Below are 13,563 nucleotides of genomic sequence, written 5' to 3' on the forward strand. Positions count from 1 at the left end.
CGACACGAAGCCTGGAGCCCCGGCCGCCCTGCTTCCCAACCAGCTCCCTGCTGAGGCGCCCGGGAGAGCAGCGGGGGACAGCCGAGCGCTGGGCCCCTGCACCCGCGGTGGGGACCTGGATGGAGCTCCTGGCTCCTGGCTTCGGATGGGCGCAGCTCCAGCTGTGGTGGCCATCTGGGGAGTGAACCAGCGGATGGACGACCTCTCTACCTCTCTTTCTCTCTCTTCCTCCCTCCCTCTCTCTGTGTAACTCTGACTTTCAAAAAAATCTTAAAAAAAAAAAAAAAAAAGAGTTGAGATGCTGCCTGGGAACCCATGTTCCGTTTCAGAGAGCCTGGGTTCCCGTCCCAACTCCTAAGGATTCTTTTTATTTAGTTAGTTAGTTAGTTAGTTACTTATTTGAAAGGCAGAGTGATTGGGGGCGGGGGAGAGACAGAGACAGATTTTCCATCTGCTGGTTCGTTCCCAACATGGACACCACAGCCAGCGCTAAGAGCGTGGAGCTGCATCCGGGTCCCCCACGCAGGTGCAGGGCCCAGCACTCGGCTGTCCTCCACTGCTCTCCCGGGCGCCTCAGCGGGGAGCTGGATCGGGAAGTGGAGCAGCCGGGACTCGAACCCCAGCTGGCGTCTCAACAGCCGTGCCAAATGCCCGACCTGGACCTGCGGCGTTTGCCGAAAGCCTCCTGCCCAGGGTGGGCACAGGGGACCCTCGCTGGCCAGACCGTGGCGGCCCCGGCCATCAGCCGACGTCCAGCCTGCTGGCGAGGGAAGGAGCGAGCGGGGCTTCCTTAGCCTCCTGCAGGCTCTCTGGGGCACCAGGGGTGCTGTCCCCCACCCTGGAACCCAGGGCCCCCGGGTGCTCCCTGCAGAGGAGGAGGAGGAGGGGCAGAGAGAACAGCGGCGGACGGAGGCGGTGCTGAGTTCGAATCCCATGCACTGCATTTTGGATTTATTTGATTTCTGAGTTCCTGTTTCTGATGCGTTCCCAGCGCCCGCCCGCCGCGTGCATGTTGAGCACCGGGAGACCTCAGAAAGCCCGCGGGAGGGGCGGGTGCGGGGCGCAGTGGCTCAGATGCTGCTAAGGAGGCCAACACCCGTGTCAGAGTGCCTGGCCCGCCTCCCGGCTCTGTTTCCCACGCAGCTCCCCGCTCATCCACCTGGGAGGCAGCAGGCGATGGCTCAGGCACGTGGGTCGCTGCCACCCCTGTGGGAGACCCGGATCGAGTTTTGAACTCAGCAAACATGAAACCTCTCTCTTTCTAAATTAAAAGGAGGCAGAATGTTCTAGAATGTTCTGGGGCTTTCTGGAAGGTTCCAGAATGTTCCAGGACGGTCTGGGTGAACTTAACGCGAAGGGACTGAGGAGAGGTGGCCCCCGCGTTGGCTCGGCGAGGGGAGCAGCCCAGGCAGAGCAGCAGTGAGGGTGTCGACAAAGATGTATTGCCAGCAGCCTCCGCGGTGTGTGGGACACAGCTGTGACCGGGACGGCAGAGGGAACATTTATTAAACCAATCATCACACAAGCAGACAAGTGATCGTTTAATTGTCAACATGGCAAAGCCCTGGGTTGGGGACGTGGGGACTCTGAGGGACCCAGGTTGAGCTGGGTTGGCAGGGGCACTGAGGGGACAGCCCCTGTGGGCGCCCTGAGGAGGCAGCCAGTGCCAAGAGCAGGACGGGGGCCCGAGCATCCCCCCCATAGCAAGGGCGGCCAGGCCTGGAGACCCCCAGCCCCACCCCCAAGAGGCAGCCGAGCCGTGAACCCCCACCCATCCCTGGGGGGTCTGTCCCCTGCCGGCTGCCCTGGGGAACTGGGACAGTGGTTGCCTTGGCGACCCAGACACTTGCCCCCTGGTTGCTCTGACGTCAGTTACAGCCACAGGGTCCCCGTGCAGCACAAGAGGAAGGTGCAGTGCTCGGGGGACAGAGAGCCCCGGGGAGCAGGGCCCCTGGCCACGTACGTGGTGGGAGAGCTGCTCTCCCCCGAGTCTGCAGGAAGGCCCGGGGCTGTTCCCCCAGGTCCCCTCCCCCAACGTGGCAGGTGCCCCTGAGGGCACCCTGGCCTGCGTGGTCAAACTCCTAGGCAGCTCCAGGTCTGCCTCCTCGAAACCCACAAGGCGCAGCTCCCTCGGTGACTTCCACCAATCGCCAAGGAGCACGGGCCGTGCCATGCAGCCCACCTGAGTCTCAGAGGGGCGCCAAGCAGGCCCAGCTCGAGTTCTGTCAGGGAGGAGAAAGTGGACAAGGGTGCCCGGGAGCCTCCCACCAAGTCCACAGGACAAGGTGTAGAAAGCTGGGGGCCGGCGCTGTGGCGTAGCGGGTAAAGCTGCCGCCTGCAGTGCCCGCATCCTACATGGGCGCCGGTTTGAGTCCCGGCTGCTCCACTTCCAGTCCAGCTCTCTGCTGTGGCCTGGGATAGCAGTAGAAGATGGCCCAAGTGCTTGGGCCCCTGCACCCGCGTTGAGACCCGGATGGAGCTCCTGGCTCCTGGCTTCAGATCGGCACAGCTCCGGCCGCGCAGCCATCTGGGGAGTGAACCAACGGATGGAGGACCTCTCCCTCTCCCTCTCCCTCTCTCTCTCTCTGTAACCCTTTTGAAAAAATGAGAAAAAAAAAACATTTAAAAGAAAACAGGAGAGCTGGAGCGGAAGCTGGGAGCCTGGGCCACCGCTGCCAGCCCTGGGAACAGTGGCGAGCAGTCCATCTTTGACCCCCAAGATCGAGAGTGGGGGCAGCGGCCGCCGACTGCCCAGGGACACGACGTCCTTGGGAGGGAGACAGGACAGGCTGCACGGTGTGGGAGGGCAATGGGGAATCCCGCGGGAGGGCGCCGGCCAACCTGCGCCAGGAATGAGCTTGGCTAGGGAGGGCCCCACGCAGGCGCGATGCCCAATCCCCGGCTCCCAGACCCTGGGGAAGGGGGCGCCGTCTTCAGACAGAAAATGATGTCCCGGAGCGGGCGTCTGACCTACAGGGGGAGCCACAGGCCAGAACGCAGAGGGGGGGGGGCACGCAAAGCGCCTGGCATGGAGCCCCCGCTCGCCCCCGAGCCAGCTCCCGGCGCATACCCTCCCTGGGAAGCAGCAGTGACAGCGCAGAGGCTGGAGTCCCTGCCACCCGCGTGGGAGACCCGGAGGGAGGTCCCAGCTCCTGGCTTCAGCCTGGCCCCGCCTGGGCTGTTGCAAACATTTGGGGAGACCCAGCGGCTGTGAGCTCTCTCCGTCTGCCTCTCAAATAAACAAAACCATTTAATTCTGTTACAGGAGATCAACAATGAAGCATAGTCATGCGTTATAAATGTGGTTAAGAGCCCAGAGGTGGACAGGTAGATATAGACAATACTAGGGAAGCCAGTGCAAAGGCCCTGGGGCCCGAAGGTAGGTTCCAGGGATCCAGAGCTTCGAGTGGGCGGAGCTTAGCGAGCAGGGGGCGGAGCCTCCTTAGACGTGGTAGCGGTTGAGTGGGCCAGACGTGGGAGGCGGTGCTTGCTGATTCGTTGGGACGTTGGGGCTCTGTGTGGCCGCAGGAAACCCCAGAAGTGGGTGGCGCCCGGGATGGGATTTGCTGCATCCCAGATGGAGCAGCGGGGCGGCTGGAAGGGGACGCAGGGAGGAGGCGGTGAGAGAGCGGCAGCAGCCTGGACCCCGGAGGTTGCCATGGAGACGAAGCGAGGCGTGGGGGCCCTGCTGATGGAGTCGAGTGGGCAGGTGGGCGAGGACGAGCCGCTGAGACGGGCGGGGAGGGGCAGGCGGGGAACAGACATGGGCGGTGACAGGCAGCGGCCAGGCTGCCCACGACGCCCGGCTGCCTGCAACGCTGCCCGGCTTGCCCACACTGCCGTCGACCTGCCTGCACCGCCAAAAACAACAACAACAAAAAACAAACAAACAAAAAAAAAAAACCAAAAAACAAAACACATACTGCTTGGGACGCCACATCCCGCTCAACTACGTGGGTCCCCCCCCTCACGTGGGGGACCCCCATGGAGCCCAGGACGCGTGGCTTCTGCCTGGCCTGGCCCCGGCGGCTGCGGGGACTGTGGGGGAGTGAACCGGGGATGGAAGAAGCTGTCCCTCCCGCTCCGTGCACGCGGATGGTCCCCAGAGATGGAGGCAGCCCCCAAGGGGAGCTGTGGTCTCTGCCAGGGGACCCTAGGAACAGCCCCGACCCTCCCACCCCGCCAGGGCCCCGCATATGACCTCGGCGGCCGATGTGGGTGCTGGCAGAGAAAGCCAAGCCCAGCCCCCCAGAGTAGGGCGGGCAAGGGGCAAGGGGACAGTGCTCCGAGCCCTCCGTCCCCCGCGTGGTCACAAAACTCTGATCTGTGCCTCGGGTGGTAAGGGGCACAGGAAGAGGCAGGAGCCTCTCAGGTCCGGCGGGTGGCACGAGCCACCATCTTGGGGACACCCGTGGGTGGGAGTGTGACCCGAGCTGGGTGGTCAGGGGCCTGGCCTTCAAGGAGGCCGCTGGCTTGTGTCTCTCATGCTACTGGGAGCTCTTGGGCCTTTCCTACGGCCAAAAGATCAGGGCCCTGGGGCAGGTGCCGCGGGGCAGGGGGTGCCCCCCGTCAATGCATCGAGGGAAAGCAGCAGAGCGTGGCCGAGTGCTGGGGCCCCTGCACCCACGCGGGAGACCCGGATGGAGCTCCTGGCTCCTGGCTGCAGCCTGGCCCAGCCCTGGCCGTTACGGCCATCTGGGGAGTGAACCAGCAGATGGAAGACCTCTCTCTCTCCTTCTCTCCCTCTCCCTCTCTCTGTAACTCTGCCTTGTTAATACATCTTCAAAAGACAGGGTCCCAGGGCTCTCATCCAAGGACAGAGAATCAGGCTCAGCCGAGGGTCTTTTGTATCCGTGGTTTATTCTCCCCCACCCCCATGCGGCACCTGCAGCCCCAGCCGCCCTCCCTCCCCACTGGGAGCGCCCCTGCCCCCTGCGTGGGGAGCTGGGGCCTCTGGGACAGGGACAGGATGGGGGAGGGGATGGCCCCTGCGGCCTCAGCCCCCTCCCGGGGGGGGGGGGGGAAGAAGAGAGAAGAAAGGCGACCCGGGACTAGGGGCGAAGCCACAGGACAGAAGATGACGAACAGCATGGTGGGGGAGGAACCAAGGCCGGGCAGCCCGCCAAGCTGGGAGGGGACTGGCAGGAGGCTCTGGAGGGGGCGGGGCCAGAAGGTCGGAGGTCGGGGCGGTGGAGAAGCCCCAGGACGGTCCCCCGCAGGCCGTGGACTCGCAGGCGCAGGCAGCCGGCCCCGGCAGTTAGCGGTGCTACAGCTTGGTGAGGTCCAGCTGCAGCTTGTAGGGCGGGGGGCTGCCCTCACAGGCGTGTGATGGGGGCGGGTACAGGGGCCAGTCCGGCTCCACCAGGAAGCCCTTGTGCTGCTCCAGGGTCAGGGGCTGCAGGGAGGGCGGGGCAGGGCGGGGGCGGGGCGGGCCGCTGAGCCGCACACCCGCGCCCGCCACCCCCAGCCTCCTGCCCCTCCAGTCATGCAGCAGGTGGGAACAGGGGGTGGCCCAGGCCAGGACTTGGGGGGCGCCGCCCTCACTCACCTGGAACTTGAGGTGCTGGCCCGGCGCGGTCACCAGGGTGGAGCAGCTGAGCCACAGCATCACCAGCACGGACAGGAAGAGGCAGCAGGCCAGGATCCAGCGAGGAAGCCCTGAGCGCCTGCCCGACCCAGCCCGCACCGCTCAGCTGCTGGGGCGGGGCCAGGGAAGACCACACCCCAGCCCGACTCCGCCCCACCCAGTCCCGGCTCCGCCTCTGCTCCACCCCAGCCCCGGCTCCGCCCCAGGCTCTGCCTCCAGCCCCGGCTCCGCCCCTACCTCACCCCCAGACGTGGCCCCGCCCTAGGCTCTGCCCCCAGCCCTGGCCCTGCCCCAGCCCCAGCCCCGGCTCCGCCCCAGGCTCTGCCCCCAGGCCCCAGCCCTGGCCCCGCCCCTACCCCGCCCCAGATGAGGCTCCGCCCTACGCCCTGCCCCCAAACCCCAGCCCCGGCTCCGCCTCTGCTCCACCCCAGCCCCGGCTCCACCCCAGGCTCTGCCTCCAGCCCCGGCTCCGCCCCTACCTCACCCCCAGACGTGGCTCCGCCCTAGGCTCTGCCCCCAGCCCTGCCCCAGCCCCAGCCCTGGCTCCGCCTTAGGCTCTCTGCCCCTTCCCTGCCCCGCCCCCAGACGTGGCTCCGCCCCTGCTTTGTCCTAGGCCCCGCCCCCGCCCCGCCCCCCGCCCCGCCCACCGGGACATGCAGCTGAGGAAGTCGTTGTCCTGCGCCTCTTCCGGCTCCACCTTGGCCTTGCTGCTGGTCTTGACGCGGATCTTGGCCTTCCTCACCTTGTCCAAAGGGCCTACCGGGTCTGAGCGATGGAGGGCCCTCAGCGGCCGCCCCGCCAGCCCGCCCCCAGCGAGGCCACCGTAGCGGCAGGGAGGACCCGGGGCAGGGGGCATGGAGTCTGGGAATGCAGACCAGACCCTGGCGGTGCAGCATGGAACCCTGGGAGATGGACAGCACACCCCTGGCAGGCAGACCGTGGAACTCTGGGAAAAAGATTCAGGAACTCTAGGATGTGGACCACAGAACTCTGGGAGATGGACCGAGGGGTCCTAGGAGGTGGGGGGCAGGACCCTGGCAGGGAGACCGTGGAACCCTGGGAAAAGACTAAGGAACTCTAGGGGAAGGACCGAGGGACTCTGGGAGATGGACCGAGGGACCCTGGGAGACGGACCCCAGGATCCTGGGAGACGGACTGAGGAACCCTGGGAGACAGACCGAGGGATCCTGGGAGACGGACCCCAGGATCCTGGGAGTGCAGGCACAGAGAGGTGGCGGTCTCAGTCCTTACCCACGTGCACCTCCAAGGCCTCGGGGTGGGATCCACGCCAGGTCACCTCCACTCGCTGCAGATGGCTCCCTTGGAACCCGAGACTCTCGACCACGGGCTGGGTCTGGGCCAGGAGCAGGACAGCACAGGGAAGACCATCGACAGGGCACACCAAAGCCATGGCGGGTGCCTTGCCAGCTCCCGGGCGGGCTACAGTGCCCCACACCTGCCCACTGGCACCCACTTCCGCTGGGGAACAGGGTGGGAGGACCCCGTCTCTGACGTCAGGGGCGGACCCGCCCTCCCTAAGCAGGAAGATGCACCTGCTTCCGCTGTAGACCACGCCCACAGAATCGCCGGGATGGGCGTGAGCCCCTGGATCCGCGGCGCCTGAAGCGGACTTTGCAGTCCATGAGCCAAGAGCCCTGGCCACCACGCAGCCACTGAGCGCTCACCTGGAACACCACCACCTTCCCGTTGTCCGTCTGCACGTAGTAAGTCCACGTGGAGGAGACAAAGCCTTGGGCCGAGTTCACAAAATCATTGCAGAGGGTGGAGAAGAGCTCCAGGAGGGACAGGGCCCCGCTCGGAGCCTCCAGGACCTTTCTCTGGGGGAGGGGGAGGCCCAGGACGCAGGCGTGTCACCCATGTGGGGTACTGAGCAGCAGGAGGGGTGCTGGGAGAATTAGGGTGATCGGACTTGGCTGAGGGGCGTGGGAGCAGCAGGTCTTCGTAAAACACTTCAGGGCTGCGCTGGTGTTGGGCTGTGTGCCCTCGGGGAACTGCATTACCCTCTCTGGGTCCTATAACGGGACCCCTCTCTTCCCTCACGGGACTGCCACTAAATTATGAGACACAGCTGCCAAGGGCCTGCCACAGGGTAAGAACCCGACCCGGCCAGGCCAGAGACTACGGACATCAGGGCGGCTCCCCAGCCCAGCCAGGACCAACCACACTCAGGATTTTTGCTAATGTCAGAAGGTCACTCCCAATGAGAAAGGGCGCCCTGGAGCGGAGGAAGATGGGGGAGGGTTTTCTGGGGGAGCCCCCGCCCAGGAGCGTCTGGCTGGATTGTGCGTGCCTCCCTGATGTGCCTTGGGACACTCACTTGGGGGCAGTGCTTTCTGTCCCCATGCCCAGGACCCCGTGGCCTTGGGAAGCTGTTCTTCCTGGACCCAAGTCCTCTGGCCCCCCCCCCCCCATCCCGAGCCACCTGCTCGTCCATCACAGGCGCCTGGCAGCCCTGGCGGCTTCTACTCCTGCCTCTGGCCCAGTGCTAAGCGTGTGATGCGGGCTCCACCCCGCACAGGGGTGGGACACTGGGGACGGGAGTGCAGGTGCCAGGGCGCCCACCTGCTCCAGCGACGGCTCGGCCTCGGCCAGCTGGCCCTGGCAGCCCTCTCTGCAGGCCTGCTGCTCCGTGTCTTTCCCGTAGGCTTCCACGCAGGCTGCAGGGGACGGGGGGGGGGCAGTGACCCCGCTGGCCCTTCCCTGGCCACCTCTCCCCCACCCGCCGCCGCCCGGGAGCGCTGGCTGTTCACCTGCTTCGCACTCGCTCTGCGTGGCATTGGGCTTGGAGCTCCTGGCCACGAAGCGGCAGATGGAGAAGAGGCGGCAGCCCCGCTCGCAGGCGCTGACCAGCACGGCCCTGTCATACGGGGACTCGGAGGGGGCCGGCAGCCCCGGCTGGGGTTGGGGAGGAGCAGATCCGGGGCTCAGGGGAGCGGGAGGGGTGGGAGGACGCAGGGAGATTGGTGTGGGCTCTTAGCTCCCAGGGGCAGTGGGGGACAGCGCAGCCCCCCTGGGGCTCCCTAGGGGTGCTCAGGCCTGCTAGGGTGGCTCAGGCCTCTGGGGGGGGGAGGCTACGATGAGGCCTGGTAGCCCAGACCGCGGCCCAGGGGCCGAGCTGGAGCAGAGGGGTGGGGGTTGGGACCCGGAGGGTCCCTGCGCCACAGACCTCGAACCCAGGAAGGAGGCGCCAGCCCCCACCCCACCTGAACTCCCCCTCCCCAGCCCCTTTCCCACGGGAGAGACGGCCCCTTCCCCATCCCCAGGACCACCAGCAGCTCTCCCATCGGAGGGACCCCCGCCCAGCCCCCTCCCCGATGGGAAGAATCTGGGGTTCCGGGGCGGGCGCCGCGAGCGCCTCACCTGTGAGGGCCGCGGGCCAGGGTCGCGCTCGCGGCACCGCTGCTGGCAGCTCTGCGTGTCCCCGAGCTGCGGGGCGAAGGGGTCGCGTGCGGGCGCGGCGGGCGCCGATGCCAGCAGCAGCAGCAGCAGCAGCAGCAGCGGCGGCGGCGGCGGCGGCATCCGCACCACCGCAGCCATAGCCGGGCCGTGCGCGGGGGGCGCGCGGGACTCGGGCTTCGGATGCAGCGGCGGCGGCGGCGGGGACCGGGGCGGTGACGTCACCTGAGCGAGGCAGCCTGGGAAGGGGGGGCGGGGGATGCGGAGAGCGGGCGGGGGTGGGATGGGGTGGGGGGCGGTGCTGTTGCGCCGACGGTGGGGGCGGGGCAGGTGGACCCCGGGGGGGGGGGTGTCCAGGGTGCGCCTCGCTGGTCCCCACGCGTGGGGGCCACCTAGGTCAGTGCTAAGGGCAGAAAGGACCAAATAAAAGGATGGGACGGGGGGGGGTCTGTTCTCCAGGGGTGTCGCGAAGGCCACGCATGGGACGGTCACGGGGCGCTGGGAAGGGTCAGGTGCATTAAGTGGTTCATGGGGCTGGAGGCTGAGGACGGGGCGGGCGTCTTCGCGGGGTTGACTCGCGCCAGGGAGCCCTCGGAGCCCTTCCCTAGGAGGCGCGGACCTTAGGGGCTCTGGCTCCGCCCCCCCCCCCGATCTGGGAGCCCCGAGCCTCCGCGGGAGGGGCACGGAGGTGCACACGGGGTCAGGGCTGCCAAAGTCTCATTTCGGGAGAAAACTCAAGGACACTTGAGGTTTCCCTATCTGCCGCGTCCCAGGCGGAAGCCGGACCTCGAGCCGAGGGGGTTCCCCCCCACAGCGTCTCCTCCGTCGGCTATCGGGCCCCGCTCCAGTACCAGGATAGCCCCTGGTCGCCCGCGTGTCGGGCGCAGGTGCCAGCGGAGACCGCACCGCCGCCGCCGCCGCCGCCCGCGCGCCCCGCCCTCCGCAGACCCGTTGGCAGCTCGCGGGGTCGGGGGGTCGGAGGGCGCCGCAGGGTCCTGCCCGGGAGGAGGGGGCCCAGGGCGGCGGCCCGGCGCGCCCCCTCCCCCTGGCCGGCCGCCGCGCTTTCATCTCCGCGGCCCCGGTCGGCCCCCACGTGGCTTAATCAGGCGCGGCTGTTCCTGGCGGACCCGAACATCTGGATCCCGGCGCGGCCCCTCCTCCGCCCCGCCCCTCCCGGGCTGAGCCGCGGCGACCCAGCGGCGGGGGGCCTCCAGCCCGCCGTTTGCCGGAGCGTTGAGCCTGGGCCGCCCCGCGTCTGAGCCACGCGCACGCAGGCGGCCCGCGGCTTGGGCAGCCTCCCTGCGCGATTCCACAGGTGGGAAGCGGGCTCCCGCGCTCCTGCGCTGAGCCGCGGACGCAAGCTCACGCACGTGCGTCCCGCAGCCCCGCCCCGGTGTCCTTCCGTGGGTCCCAAGCAAAAGGCTCTTTCCATCAATTGCCGGAGAGTCTGTGAAGATGCGCGCGGGGGGCCCGCCCTGTCTGCGGATAAAGCCACTGAGGTTCAGCGGCGAACCCGGCTCCTTAGGGAGAGACGCCGCATTGCCCCGGGAGGCGGTCCCGTGGGCGTCACTCTAAGCGCAACGCGAGAGAGGGACACCTCCCGCCTTTAGACAGAACGGGAAACTGAGGCTGGAGAGGTTGGGCCGCGCGCCCAGGTGGCCCAAAGGGAAAAGGGAGAGAGCGTGATTGCCGCCCGCCCCCCCTTCCGCTCCTCGAGGCCACTGGGGGGGGGGAGCGGAAGGAGGACTTGACCCAGGCCCCCCAGGTGAGGCCCCGCGCCCCTCCTGCGGTTCCCGAGGGAGCGGGCCCAGGTGAGGGGCGGGCGGGCCGGCGGGCGGCAGGGGTCGGGTTTCAGGAAATCCGCCGACATTCCTCCGGGGCTTAAGAGGGAAAGTTGACTCGGCGCCGCCCCTCGCCCCCCCCACTTCCTACCCCCCGGGGCGCCCGGCCGGGGGCGGTGGGCTGGGGGGCGGGGGGTGCGCTGCGGCCGGCCTGGGCGTGAATCAGCTTCTGGGAAGCGGTGGCCGAGGTCGAGGCGGGCAGTGGACAAGCGCCCTTTGTCCCCTGCTGCCCTCCTCATGACCCTGCTGACCCCCACTCCCAGGCTGGGTTCAGGAGGGGAGGAGGGAGGCAGCAGGGGTGCAGCTGCTGCCTCCTGGGACTTGGGGGGGGGGCAGAGGACCCAGGTCTGCAGTGCAGGGTGCACGGACCCCGGCCGGGACCCAGGGTGGATGGCAGTCCCCAGCTCCGTCCTGCTGTCGCCCCAAAGTGGGAGTCACACACAGGCCCCAAACCAAACGCCCAGAGTCTCACTGCCCCCGGCCTCCTGGGACCCCCAGCCTGGGAGGAGACAGGCAGCCAGTCCCGTACCAGGGGCCCTTGACCTTGGCAGGGTTGGTGAATGAGACAAGCAGCCTCTGCCCTCTCTCTTCTCCCTGGTTTCTGATCCCCCATGGGACCCTAACTGCTCCCACTGCCCCTGGCTGGCGCCCAGGGAGCTGGGGCTGCAGGGCACCCCGACCTAATCCCGACCTCTCAGCCTGCCCCGTCCCGGGGGAGGGGCTCCGCTTGCTGCCCCACTTGCTGCATTCCCAGCCCAAGCCAGGCACTCAAGCACTTGGGTCAATATTTGGTGAGAATCTGTCACCGCTGGTGCCTGTGCAAAGAGGGACTGGGGAGGAAGGGGTTAACTCGCTGGGGACTTCAAGGGCACTGCCGGGCCCATCTCCTGGGGGGGGGGGTGGTCAGCTCCTGGTGCCCTAAGTCAAAGACTAGGGACCAAGGTCACCCAGAGGGCAGAGGTCATGCTCGGGAGTGGTCCCCGGGGTTGGTGCACAGCTCTCTTCCCGGTGAGTACCAGCGAGGGGGCTTCTGGGTACCACAGGGAGGCGGGGGTGGGGGTGGGGGGGCGTGCGGCCACGGGCGCAGGCTCTGAGAATCCTCCATGCGTGCAAGTGGCAAATGTTTGCTGAATTCTCCTCTGGCAGACCCTGCCTTTCCCCCCACCCCCCACCCGCGGTATGGGGTCCCTCAGGGTGTTCAGGGTGCTCAGACCACAAGAAGCCAGCCCAGCCCAGTGCCAAAGCTGAGCGGCAGGCGGAGAACGGGGCAGGACAAGGAGAGCATCTGGGGCCTCCCTTCAGCGGCGGTTACACTGGATGGAAGAGAAGGCGCGAGCTTGGGGGAGATTTGGGGACCAGCCCAGGAGCCCCGGCTTGGCGACACCCGGGCGGGGGGGCTCCCGGGGGGTTGGGGGTGGAAGGAGGGAGGGAGGAGGGCGAAGAGGAGGAGAGAGAAGGGGGCGAGAGGGTGGCAGAGCTGTTTGGCTGCTTTCCCTGGGACAAAGGCAAGGCGGCCATGGGGAGGGGGCGGCGGGGAGGCGGCCAGGGGAGGCCCAGCAGCATCCTGGAGGGAGCCGGTGGGGCCCGGACGCCGACGAGGTGGGGAGAAGGGATCAGGAGAAGGGAGCGGAGCTGTGTTTTGGAATCACGGCCAACAAGCTTTGCTGATGGATTGGAGGCGTGGGAAGACAGAAAGAGAGCGTCGTCACGCGCGCTTCCATGTCTCTGGCCTGAGCACCTGGGTGCACGGGGGAGCCCTGCCCCCCCCAGACTGGGAGAGGAGCCGAGATGGGGGGTGGGGTGGGAATTCAAGAGTTTGCTCCGGGAATCTGAACTCCTTGGGTGGGGGGGGGGAGGGAACCGGCAGACAGCTCTACATCCCCCACCCCTCCCCCTCCAGTTTTGGGGGGAGGGGCGGGGAGCATCCTGAACACCCTATTCCAGCCCAGGACCGGCACCTGGCAGGTGGGGCTGTGGCACAGATTGGCAGGGGGAGAGAAACGCCCGGCAGCCACCCCTCACAATGGGGAGAGGCCCCCTGCTGTGCTGGGTGGAGCCCTTGGGTCCCTGCGTTTCCCTGCAAACCTTTCAGCTGCCTGGATGCCGCCCCCTGTGCAGGGGGAGAAACTGAGGCACAAGAGGCCTGGCGAGTCCCAGTGCCCGCCCAACCCCCAGGGTCCAGGCACGGGCACCCTGAGTCTCTCCCCAGGCCTCACCCTCTAGTTTGCTGGTTTTTTTTTGTTTGTTTGTTTGTTTTTTTCTGGAATCTGAGCTGTGCACCTAAGTAGGTGAAGGGGCAGCCCCAGCAGACCCGGTGGGGACTCCTGAGGGCCCCCGGAGGGCTGCTGGGGTCTCTAAGGGGACCCCTGGAAAGGGGCGTTCCATCCCTTCCCCTCCCTGGCCGTCGCGGGGCGGGGGCGGGACCGAGACCCAAACCGCGAGGCTGGGGTCGCCGGGCTCTGGGGCTTCGGGCACCGTCGTCCGTCCCCGCTGCGCGGCGGCCTCCCAAGTCCACCACCCTTCATGTCGTGGGCGCCCAGATCGGGTGGGGACAGACAAGAGAGGCATCGGGCGCCCAGGCCGGGAGGGGTCCCGAAACCAGAGCAGTGGCCAAAAATAATAACACGGGGAAGGATCTTTGCGCAAAAAAAAAAAAAAAAAAAAAAAGGAAGACAAACTTGTGCGTCGCCCCGGGCGGGCGGCTCTACCTGGAGCTTG

At 67.4% G+C, this 13,563-nt stretch overlaps 1 protein-coding gene across 1 annotated transcript; it reads right to left on the minus strand.

The window, feature by feature from the left end:
• Window positions 1-4,857: 4,857 nt before the first annotated feature.
• Window positions 4,858-9,145, minus strand: TMEM59L (transmembrane protein 59 like). The gene is made up of 8 exons (XM_062178601.1): window positions 8,969-9,145; window positions 8,359-8,503; window positions 8,171-8,265; window positions 7,273-7,425; window positions 6,839-6,941; window positions 6,235-6,352; window positions 5,549-5,666; window positions 4,858-5,395 (listed from the first exon to the last, which is right to left on the minus strand). The coding sequence occupies exons 1-8, from the start codon at window positions 9,143-9,145 to the stop codon at window positions 5,267-5,269; spliced, it is 1,038 nt and encodes a 345-aa protein (XP_062034585.1). The 3' UTR covers window positions 4,858-5,266.
• Window positions 9,146-13,563: the final 4,418 nt, after the last annotated feature.

This window comes from Lepus europaeus, chromosome 20, assembly GCF_033115175.1.
Source record: "Lepus europaeus isolate LE1 chromosome 20, mLepTim1.pri, whole genome shotgun sequence".
NCBI lineage: Eukaryota > Metazoa > Chordata > Mammalia > Lagomorpha > Leporidae > Lepus > Lepus europaeus.